Genomic DNA, 11677 nt, shown 5'->3' with positions numbered 1-11677 from the left:
TTATCAACTTTTCCATGTTTGAGATTTTTTGTAATAAAAAGTTGGGAGAGGGGATTATTTTCAAAAATATTTTCCTTAGATGACACCTATAAAATGTATCTTAAATTTTAAAGTACCTTAACTAGAAGTTGTCTGCTTTCCTTCATTTGCTTGCTCATCGTCCATTCTAATACTAAAACCTATCTATATTGCGCATGATATTCTAATGCTAGAATAGGTCTAATATAAATCTCACAAATAACACCAATAACCAGCACAAGATTTATAGGTGTAAACATCTGGTTTTATACCGAAATAACAAACTTAACAGCAGTAAAACAAATCGTTTATTACTGCATATGTGTTATATTAAATTTACACAATGATATATAAAAACACATACTGTTTATATTATATAGTAATTTAACATCAACAGGAATATCAACACAAGTACTACTCATGCACAAAACATGCATATATTGGTATACAAAAAGCAATTTTACACAATACTGTTTACCAAAAATTTTTTCTTAAAAAACAGCCCTTCCACATAGGATCAGCGGTCCAATCTGGACTGGATTGCACTAATATGTTCAGGTCAATGCTTAGGTGGCATAGCACTCAGTGAGCAATTCTGGGATTGGAGTCATGCCCAAGGGTTACTTCATTAATAGTGAATGTCTCTGTGCCCAAGCACCAAAATTTTATCCCAAAAGTAAATCCTCCAAGGAATGAAGGGTTAGACTGGCTACAAATTAGGGAGGGAAAAGAAGGCATCAAAATGTTGGATAAACGGCCCTAGAAGGGGTTATTAGGAACAGGGCCTAGGCACCAAGTGTGGCAAAAGTTTTTGTGAATCCTTTTAAGGTCCCTATCCAGGCTGCCATCTCTGGATTTAAGGTCTGGCCTCCAAGTCATGAGTCTAGTAAAAAAAACCGTTCTGAGAATAAATCTGAATGGGCATATATCTGAGAAATGTAGACTACATAAAAAACTATAGAATACAATGACTGCCCTTCGTACCTACTTCACACTATTGTATGTGGTGCCCCTCAACAGGAAAACCCTCATGGAGACACTGCCCTGAAAACTCAAGGAGCAAATATAAATCCAAAAATTCCATCCACCTGACCTTGGGATCAAACGGTCTTATCCCAATAAAACTTGAACATCAAAACCTGTACCTTGCCAGATGCTCAGAAAGATTAAAATAAAAAATAGCTGGTACCACAAAACTCACTATCACCACCATTAAAACCTCAATATTTACTTCTAACTAGCAAAACATTCTTAACCTTCCATTAAAGGCACTAGCGTCCATACATGAAGATGAAACAATAATTTACCTTGGTTTTATCTTTTTAAAAAAGCATTCCATTAAAGTATTATACAAAAGTGAAAACACCACCTTTTTTATTTTGGCAACTAGAAAAAAAAAAAAAAAGACACTTTCTACACCAATGATGTCACTCAAACCGTCGTCATCAGTTTCAAAGAGCCAGACCGAAAGCGGAGGATCTTCTTCTTGAGGTTATGTGAGGCCTTAATTTTGACAAAGGTTTTTGCGTGGTGGTTGTGAAGGTCTGGCGCCGTTACCGTTTGAATGGGGAGAGTCTGGACAAACTGGGACCAAATCAAGCCACCGCTTTCTTCAGAGTCGCTGGTGGTTGTGCTCTCCCCCACGAACTCGCCCTCGCTCACACTCGACTCGCTGTCCCCGAAGCAGTTGGTGGTGTAATTGCTCTGCTCGTCCTCACTGGTGTCCACCACGGTGGAGTGGAACAGTGACTCGCACTCCGCCGAGTATTCGGAGTCACTAGCCACATAGGCGTAGGGGCTGGCGTAGGGCAGCTGCATGGGCGCGGGATACAGCCCCACATTCTCCCGGCGACCCCGCCGGGCCCTCCTCAGAGCCTCTTCATACGAAATCTCGGCCGAGGACTTCCACCTCCGGTAGTCAGTTCGCTTGTGCTTAGGTTTGGCCACCACCGCCTCCCGCCCGTGGCCGTGTGCCCTGCTCCCCGCCCTGTGGCCCCCGCCCGCGGGCCTGCCAGGAAGACCAGCCTCGGGCCCGCCCCCGCTCTTCCTCCCCTTGGAGGAGGCTTTCTTGAGTTTCTTATTTGTATCCAAGTCATCCGGGAAGCGACACTTTTTGCTCCCGGCCCGCGTTTTCTCCCTTACGGTGGGCAAGCCGTTCTCCAGCCCCTGGAGGGCTGGGCCGCGGTGCTTCAGGCTGGAGCTCTTCGCGACGCCCACGTTCCTGTGGCCCCGGTGGAGCCTGACACTGGGCTGCTGCCCCGGGATGAACTGGGCCTTGACCAGGTGTGTTTCCTCCAGGCTTTGGGAAGAAGAGCCCTCGCTCTTGAAATCCAAGGCAGGCCTCTCTTCCACCGGGAAAGCTGGAGACAGCAGGGAAGGAGCGGCCGGGGGGACGCCCTGCAGGCTGTTTTTCTGTGACATCTTTTTCAGGGGCTGGACAACTTTGTTCTCCTGCGGCGGGGCGGGGCCTATGCCAGGACTCTCTTTTGGAGAGGCCCCTGAGAGCTGAGCGTTTTCTTTAGGGGACTCCCCTGTCCCGATGGCGGGACACCGAGCATGTTCTTGGGAGGCTGGCTTGGCCGTTTTCGGCAGGTGCTTACTCTGAAGGTCGGAGGCAGCGCCTGAGGGGCAGCCCTCTGGCAGGGGCAACCTCTTGCTTTCGGCTTGTTCGGCCTTTGATTCTTTTGACCACTGCTTCGGTGGGGAGAATGTCCCATTGTCCAGAGAAGGTATCCCGCCAGAGGGCAGACATGCCTGTTTCGAATTCTTAAGGTTCACACTGTTGCCCTGTGAGACACCGCCTGGGGCTCTGATACAAACGCTCCCGTTCCTCAGAAGCCCTTTCGTGGGGTCAGCGTTCACGCTGGTTCTTGGTTTGTTGGTCCTTACAGGGTGTGTTTTTTTCTGGACGAGGCTCAGAATGTAGCCATCCATTTTCTTGCTGGATGAAGGATGGGAAGCAGACCATAGACTGCTTGGGGACGGTAAGGAACTGTCTGTTTTGACGGCATTTAGCTCAGATCCACCGCAAATGTCACTGGGATGGCTTCCAAGCCTGTCCTCTTCCCTCAGAGGGTTGCCCGTCAGACAAAGGAGAAACATTGGACTCTGCACAGCCACAGCATGAAGTGGACTGGGATACCGATATACATCATTCCCGTTTTTAGACACCAGATCACACTGGTACTTGGGATTCACATCTGCAATGACATCAAGGGAATTAAATTGTGGTGTGGAGAGGGAACGGCAAACTGCCCCTGAGGCCTGGTCTTCACAGTGGCCTTCTTTATATTCCAACAATCCTATGAGATCTGAAAAACATTTAAAGGTACACTCTGAAGAAATGAATTGGTCAGCACCAGCTTGACTCTTCGGCCAATTTTTATGAAAAATCCATGGGTAGAGAGAGCATGCCAAGGATTAAAAAATGCTGCCCTGGCCGGGCGCGGTGGCTCAAGCCTGTAATCCCAGCACTTTGGGAGGCCGAGACGGGTGGATCACGAGGTCAGGAGATCGAGACCATCCTGGCTAACACGGTGAAACCCCGTCTCTCCTAAAAAATACAAAAAACTAGCCGGGCGAGGTGGCGGGCGCTTGTAGTCCCAGCTACTCGGGAGGCTGAGGCAGGAGAATGGCGTAAACCCGGGAGGCGGAGCTTGCAGTGAGCTGAGATCCGGCCACTGCACTCCAGCCCGGGCCACAGAGCAAGACTCCGTCTCAAAAAAAAAAAAAAAAAAAAAAAAAAAAAAAAATGCTGCCCTACCATTTGACATGTAATTACTGCTACTGGATGAGGGTGAAATATTTAACAAATGTTTTGACAGCAGATGATATATCCTCTGAAGGAAAAATACTCAGCCATTAAGAATGTTTTCAGTCGGCCGGGTGCCGTGGCTCAAGCCTGTAATCCCAGCACTTTGGGAGGCCGAGACGAGTGGATCACGAGGTCAGGAGATCGAGAGCATCCTGGCTAACACGGTGAAACCCCGTCTCTACTAAAAAAATACAAAAAAACTAGCCGGGCGATGTGGCGGGCGCCTGTAGTCCCAGTTACTCCGGAGGCTGAGGCAGGAGAATGGCGTAAACCCGGGAGGCGGAGCTTGCAGTGAACTGAGATCCTGCCACTGCACTCCAGCCTGGGCGACAGAGCGAGACTCCGCCTCAAAAAAAAAAAAAAAAAAAAAGAATGTTTTCAAACTGCTGCATCATAGAGGGAAAACACTTTAAAGTTTAGTGAAAATAATGATATAATACTAGAATATGATTATTTTATGATCATATGTATGCAAATAAAAAAATCTGAGATGAAGCACACCAAGATTCTAGTAGTAGTATTTCAGTATGATAAGGAACAAGTGATATTTACTTTATTTTCTGTTTTCTGAATTTTCAATCATAACCGTACTGCATTTACAACTGGGAAAAATAAAATGTTTTGAATCACGGTTTCTCTAGGCTGCTCTCCCCTCTGTGTTCTATTCCTGGCTTTCTTTAGGATAAACTGTACGTTCAGTAGGCTTTCTCCTCATTTTGTGTTTTTTTAAACCTAATTCTTAATGACATTCATTCAAATATAACTGTCAATTGAAAGGAGATGGAAACCAATCAAACTTCAGTAAAAACGTATCAGATTTAAATAATAATTGCCTTATATTTTCAATAGTGAAGCTAAAAAAATAAAACAGGGGCCAGGTATGATGGCTTATGCCTGCAATCCTAACCCTGGAAGGCTGAGGCCAGAGGATTGCTTAGGCCCAGGAGTCCGAGACCAGCCTGGACAACATAGGGAGACCCCATCTCTCTCTAAAAAAATTTCAATTTAAAACCTATTTTTTAAATATGATAAAGAATTCTTGATTTAAGATTTTAAAAGACTGAGTGGGTAGTATTAATGGATAAATTTCCCACTTGTCAAAAATGTTGTTTTTTTAATAGGATAAAGAATTCTTGGTAAGATTTTAAAAGATTGAGTGGTAATATTAATGGATAAATTTCCCATATCTTGAAAATGTAGATGCCAAAGTACAAAATCAAGCTTGCTGTCTTAAATGATTTTGATCTCTTAAATTGGTGAATATTATAAATAACAAATCCTTGTAATGACCTTCAGTTATGAGAAAATTAAAATTGAGTTTATCAGTAATAATTTGTCCTCCATTATATTTATTCATTCAAATACTGAGAATCTACATGTGCCTGATTCTATGTTGAGAAAGCTCCATGAACTTCAATGATAATTAGCAGTCTCAGGGAAAAAATAGTCTAGACCCAGAGATGATATGTAAAGAAAATATAATAAAACAAAAGTGCCATGTCCCCACCCACATGACCCTCCCCTCAATAAAGAGCTTGTTCTAAAAGGAAACATCTAGCTAATAACATCCTTCCCCATCCTTCCTCCCCCAGCAACCTAAGCCCTATCTCTGCCTTACTTAAAGCCACACTGACAAACACTTCACTATTCATCCCTTTTCCCTCTTTAGAGTTGAACAAAACAGATATCCCAGCCCCCAAGGCCTGGTGCAACTGTCTCAATTATGTGAGGATGTGGCATTTGGAAGAGCACGGGTCTGTATTGAAGGAAAACCTAAACCAAAGTGCCTTTAATGGGTTTATAAAGTTTCCCTCTGAAACCAGATCTGTGGAATGAAGGGGAGTAATTACCAATGAACTTGAGGCCCAGACCCTCTAGATAACACAGTTCTGTGCTTCCCCAAATGATTGCTGCTGACAACACACAGATACGAAGACACCAGCCAGTTAGCTCCCTCAGCTGCTCAGTGTTGTCTGCCTTGCCTGGACTCAAAAATTCAGGCTTATACCCAAGTGGAGAACACAGACAAACCAGGAGAGTGATGACTTGTGCCAGCACCCAGAGCAATTCTAATCTTCATATTTTCTTTTACAAGAATTCACAATATAACAGGACTAAGGAAGGAGTCTTGAGTTCCAGCAGCAACCCTGCCATTCAGCAGATGGAGAACCTCTGACAAATGGCTTATAAGCCAAAATTCCTCTTCTGTTAGATGAGAAGTTTGAAAACAACAATTTCTGAATTCCCTTGGGATGATGGAAAAACATGGACCTGGCAGTTAGGCCTGAGCTTAACTTCTGCCTCTGCCACTCACTATCTATAGAGCCTTAAATAACATATCTAACCTTACTAGGCCTCATTTTTTTAATACATAAAATGGAGCTAACAAGACCTGTACTGTGCAGAACTACTGGGAGGATTCAGTGGAGATAAATGTATACAGAGAGTCCAGCACAGTGTGCGACACATACTGGAAATGCAGAAACTCTTCTAGTACAATAGCATGATTCCTTCTGGGGGTCATTGCAAAGATGTCCCAAAATAAGGAATAATGGCATGTGGGCACCCACTTACTAAAAGAAAAAACAAGCTGCCATCATGCAGAACATTCTGGAGAACATGAAGGGGCCACTGCACCCTGAAGTGCCAACCAGTTTTTGGCCAGGCTGATGGACATATTTAACTTAATGTGAGTGTTAGATTGATTGATTGAGATGGTGCCTCACTCTGTTGCCCAGGTTGGAGTGCAGTGGCAAGATCTCGGCTCACTGCAACCTCTGCCTCCAGAGTTCAAGCGATTCTACTGCCTCAGCCTCTCGAGTAGCTGGGATTACAGGCACATGCTGCCACACCCAGCTGATTTTTGTATTTTTAGTAGAGAAGGTGTTTCACCATGTTGTACAGGCTGGGTTTTTTTTTTTTTTTTTTTTTTTTTTTTTTTTTTTTTTTTTTTTTTTTTTTTTGAGCCTGAGTCTCTCTCAGTCACCCAGGCTGGAGTGCAGTGGCACGATCTTGGCTCACTGCAACCTCCACCTCCTGGGTTCAAGCAATTCTCCTCCCTCAGCCTCCCAAGTAGCTGGGACTATAGGCATGTGCCGCCATGCCCAGCTAATTTTTGTATTTTTAGTGGAGATGGGGTTTTACCATGTTGGCCAGGCTGGTCTTGAACTCCTGACCTCAAGTGATCCACCCACCTCGGCCTCCCAAAATGCTAGGATTATAGGGGTGAGCCACTGTGCCAGGCCAACCCAGGCTGGTCTTGAACTCTTGACCTCAAGTGATCCAACTGCCTTAGCCTCCCAAAGTGCTGGGATTACAGGTGTGAGCCACTGTACCTGGCTGAGTTTTAGCTTTAAATAATTAAAAGAAGAAAACAGTTCCAGAATGAAAGAAAAATACAGACAAGTTAACAGCAAAAGCTCGGAAACAGAGCTCAAGACCTACAGTATTGGGACAGGATTTCTAGAGATAAACTGTCTTGCTGCTATCAGAATATATAACCAAGTAGCACCCAAAGGGTACTGGAATAGTTCTAGATACTCACCTAAATGAAACTATGAGTTCTAGATGTAAGTATGGCACTAAATGCTGCAAATTGATTAACCTTCATTTTTCCACCAGTGAAAGGTGCTGGAGCCAAATAACCTTTCAAGGGCCCTTGACGCCTTCCAATTAAAAATTTCTATCAGTGCTAAAAATTCTTACCTGCAGATTTGGGGCAACCATCTGAGAGAGTCAAGGTCGCCTCCAAGGGGCTGCAAAAGCAGGTGCTGGAATGACAACTGGATAAACACTCACTGAACACCGAGTTAGAGGAATTGGAAAGGGATCCTGAGGCCCCATCACTCAGCTCATAGAACCCTACAAATAAAAACACCATTGGAATTAAGATCATGTCAAGGAATAATGCATATTCATACTTAAAAGGAAAATGAATAATCACTTAGGGAAAGATTTTTTTGTTTTCTTTTTTGGCCAATTTTGGTTCATTGGACTTTAGTGTCCTAATCTTATGGTCTTATTTCAAACAATTCTTAGGAAAAGGCAGAGTCCATAACCAGGGGTACATTTCAGAGTTACTCTCACCCTCAAACTGACCTTACTCATTGACCCCGCCTTTGAAGATGTCCAAGGAAAGAAACTTAGATCTGTCAAGCCTCATCTTTATCATGATTGTTTCAGAAAAATAGTAAGAGAAAAATCTATTTAAGGAGCCAATGGTTTAAAAGAAAACAATTTTTTTGAAGTGCTCTCAGGAAGTTGAAGTGTGACTAATTTTCTAGCCCAGTTCTGACTTACTCAAGTTTCAAAGGAGGGCAGCTCTTGCAGAAATTTGAATAGCTTTTATTTTTAAACTCGGGGGACTCCAGTCACATCGATCTCATTACTAAAAATTTTGTTGTTTGAGTTTATTTCCCTCTTATTCCAATGAAACTGAATGGCAGACTACTTTTTTTTTATTTTATTTTTTATCCTCTCTCTGTGCACTGGAAACAAACTCCATTGCCATTTGCAGGTCTGGGAATGTTAACCACAAGGGGCTGAGATATAACTCAAGAGTGCAGAATTCTGTCCTTGTGCTCAATCACTCACCTGAGCTAGGCCGACTGTCTGTCTCCAGGTGCTCTTCAGATGTCTTTTCTACATCCAGTCTCAGGTCACTTATCTGCTTGTCAAGCTCTTGCAACTGATTCAACAAACCAGCATCTCTTCGCCTCAAACAATTCTGATTAGGAAGAAACAAAGGAAACATGAACATACAGGGGTGACATAAGAACCAGAAAGTCTACTCTAAGGATTCAAATTACCCATCTGAAGAGTTCACTAAAACTTAGAAAACCAAAATTTTACTGGATGACCTGAAGTAAAGAAAGACTTCAAGAATTCAAGAATATGTCCTATGTTTAATTCTACTTTCTCACATTTTGTGGTGATATAAAGTTTCTTCATAAAAACAAGACTTTAGTTTCAACTAATATATACAACTGACTTTTTATAGGTAGGGACAAGAAAAATGGACTGAGACTTTAAATCATCTGGTGTATAAGCAGTCTTTTAAAAAACAATACTTCACAGTAGACTCTTTAATTTGAAGTGAGAGTAACAGATTTCCTATAATACGTTATAATCTTAGGTGAGATTTTCTGGCCAAATGTCTTGGCCTGCAGAGTTTTGTTTTCTATTAGTATCTGTGTGGGGTTTAATCAGTCTTAGGGCCTTTGAAAGTGAGAAACTAATACTAATAGCCAGTGCCAAGTATAATGTGAGCTGGCAGAATCCAAAACCCTCATGGGAAGGCCCATCGAGATTTGAACGCCTCTGGGTTTCCAAAGGTGACAGATGGATTGTGCTAACTCACACTGCCACCTAGTGCTTCCTATTGCTGGAAAAACAGGAGAACTCAAAAAGCATCTGGTTCAAATCATGAATGCCAAGTCTATAAATGAAAATAGTACTATAAACACTGACTGGACTGGAATTCTCTTGACATACTGCTTTGCTCCCCTCAAGCGGACAATAGGAATGCACAATTACAATCTTGAGATTCGTGCAGACAAAAAGGTGCAATTGCACAAGATAATAAAAGGTAAAAGTCACCAGCCATAACCAGTGAGAACTGGCTCAAATCAGTGTTACACAGGAATCAGGTCTGTGACCAAAGAAGCAGAGTAAAATACCAAAACAGAGATATTACACAAACCACAGTGTACATCCTTACAACGCACATGCATATGAATATCTATGCCTCTTGTCTTTTGACTTAAAAAGCTTGGAGACATAAACCATATGTTTGTTTGCTACAACTAATTTCTTCAGGAAAAATGAACCTATCAAGTAAAAGCATTTGGGTGCTTAAAAGAAAACACACAGAGAAAAGAAATGATCTGAAAAGAGATAATACACGAAAACACACGACAACCGCACAGCATCACCACTTTATTGTGGGAGGGCCACTACCCGGCATGTGTCTAGTTTGGATAGTATCACTTGGTCAGGTGAGGACGTTTGCTGTTTCCAAAACTACATTTTAATGTCAAAGAAAACAAAGCTGCCGCCATTATTCTGAGGCGGGGTCAAAAGCTGTTCATCAATACATTAAGCTACAAAGTTCTTTTTCTTCCCCACTAATGAAGACTGCATAGAATGACTGAGACACTGACAGAAATCCAGTAAGATTAATGCTTCCCGAGAGCAGGTTCTCTTTTCTCCCACCTCCACCACCAATCACAGCTGGCAGAACGTATAAAATATGAGAGGAGGGGACACAGTCTCCAGCCAAATTTCCATCATTTCCATCTAGTTTGAGCTACCTTATACAAAGGGCTTCTATTTGAAATTAAGCACCAGCCTGGGTGAAAGCTGGCATGCTGGGGAGAGCTCTCGGAGAGGCACGGCTCCCTACAGGCGCTCCAGTGTAATCGTAAAACTCGGCCTTGGACAGTTAAGCACGCCACAAACCCCCTCCTTGGCTTTTGGCCCCTCTCGGCGGGAGGAGATGAAGCCAAGAAAACCTCCAAATAAAACGGTATTTTAAGTGGGAGTTTGCAAACCTCTGGGGAGGGGGCTTATACTCATCTAACTAAGGAGACCGAAGGTCAGAACTAGGCGACTCCAAGAATCCCGAAGGCAGAGGAGGAGGGAAGAGCGGCCACCCCCTTCCCGTAATCCGCGCGAGGTCGCCAGACACAAAGCGGGCACACGCCTGAAACGCGTGGGCGTCGGCAGCCCACGCGCCACGGGCACTCAGAAAGGAGATCAGGGAGGTATGGGGCTCAGGGAGGTATGGGGCGGGCGGGGGCGTCCCATAACAGCGAGCATCTCCCCAGCCAGAGTTAACCTCGAGCCCGCCCCAGGCCACCTGCCCGACCTCCAGCCCCGGGGCAGGGACAGCCGTGCTCCACCTTTGGGCATGACCTACCAATTGCTTTCGTAGTAGCAAGATGTTCTCCTCCAAGAACTTCTCCTCCAGGCGGCTGCGCTGCGCCGCCTCCCCCAGTAGCTCCCCGGCGCGGGGCGCAGCGGCCCCTGCACCTCCGGCGCCGCGCAGGGCGCCCCTGACCAGCAGCTCTTGGCGCTGGCGAAGGTACTCCAACTCCGCCAGCCCGGCCAGCGTGGCCTCCTGCCGCTCCCGGGTGCGCTGCCGCTCGGTGTCCGCCTCGCCCTTCTCCCGCCAGCGCCCCTCGGGCTCCGCCGTGCGCTGCTCGCCTCGGGCCGGCGCCGGAGGCTCCAGCTCCTTCGCCGTCCCGGCCGGACTCGGCTTCATGGCCCCCAATCCGGCAACGAGCGCCGTCACCGCAGCCGGGCTGCCCAGGCGGAGAAGTAGGGCGCTAGGGCTGCGGCCGCGGGTGGGCTCATGCCGGGCGGGGCGCGGCGCTGGCGGGGGCGGCTGCCAGAAGCCCTCGGGTCCTGCGCGCGGCAGCCGGCTGCTGCCGTCCCGGCCCGGGCGGCGCCGTCCGCTGTCGCTGCGCGTCCCTCGCCGCGGCCCGGCAGCTGATAACGCCCTGCCCGGCGCTACGTCACGCGCGGCGGCCCTACAAACCCCCGCCTGGCGCCCGCCTCCCCGCGCCGGCCCCTCGGCTGCGACGCTCGCGCCCCCAGGCTTCCCCTCTTCTGTCAGGCGCGCCGCCCGGCCCTCAGAGCCGCCTCCTCCTCGCTCGTCCCTCCCCGCCCCTCCCCGCCTCCTCCCCCGCTCTCCTCGCCGGCCTCCTCGCCCCCTTTTCGGGTTTACTGCACCCGATTTTGCCCTCGCTCCTCATTGGCTCTTTCCCGTCGTCCAAAGCTCGGGGCGAGCGCCTGGAGCCCCAGCATCCTGTTACAGTCGGCCGCGCAGGCAGGGGCCGCGAC

At 46.4% G+C, this 11677-nt stretch overlaps 1 protein-coding gene across 2 annotated transcripts; it reads right to left on the bottom strand.

Moving 5' to 3' along the window:
* Window positions 1–266: 266 nt before the first annotated feature.
* Window positions 267–11411, bottom strand: DACT1 (dishevelled binding antagonist of beta catenin 1). 2 transcript variants are annotated; one of them, XM_030931452.1, is made up of 4 exons: window positions 10752–11411; window positions 8426–8558; window positions 7538–7693; window positions 267–3329 (listed from the first exon to the last, which is right to left on the bottom strand). In XM_030931452.1, the coding sequence occupies exons 1-4, from the start codon at window positions 11094–11096 to the stop codon at window positions 1450–1452; spliced, it is 2514 nt and encodes an 837-aa protein (XP_030787312.1). In that variant the 5' UTR covers window positions 11097–11411; the 3' UTR covers window positions 267–1449. The 2 variants fall into 2 exon arrangements, with proteins under 2 accessions (XP_030787312.1, XP_030787313.1); XM_030931453.1 differs by having other exon boundaries at window positions 267–3218.
* Window positions 11412–11677: the final 266 nt, after the last annotated feature.

This window comes from Rhinopithecus roxellana, chromosome 5 (assembly GCF_007565055.1).
Source record: "Rhinopithecus roxellana isolate Shanxi Qingling chromosome 5, ASM756505v1, whole genome shotgun sequence".
In the NCBI taxonomy this organism is placed as follows: Eukaryota; Metazoa; Chordata; class Mammalia; order Primates; family Cercopithecidae; genus Rhinopithecus; species Rhinopithecus roxellana.
This window is presented reverse-complemented; position numbering and strand designations above follow the sequence as displayed.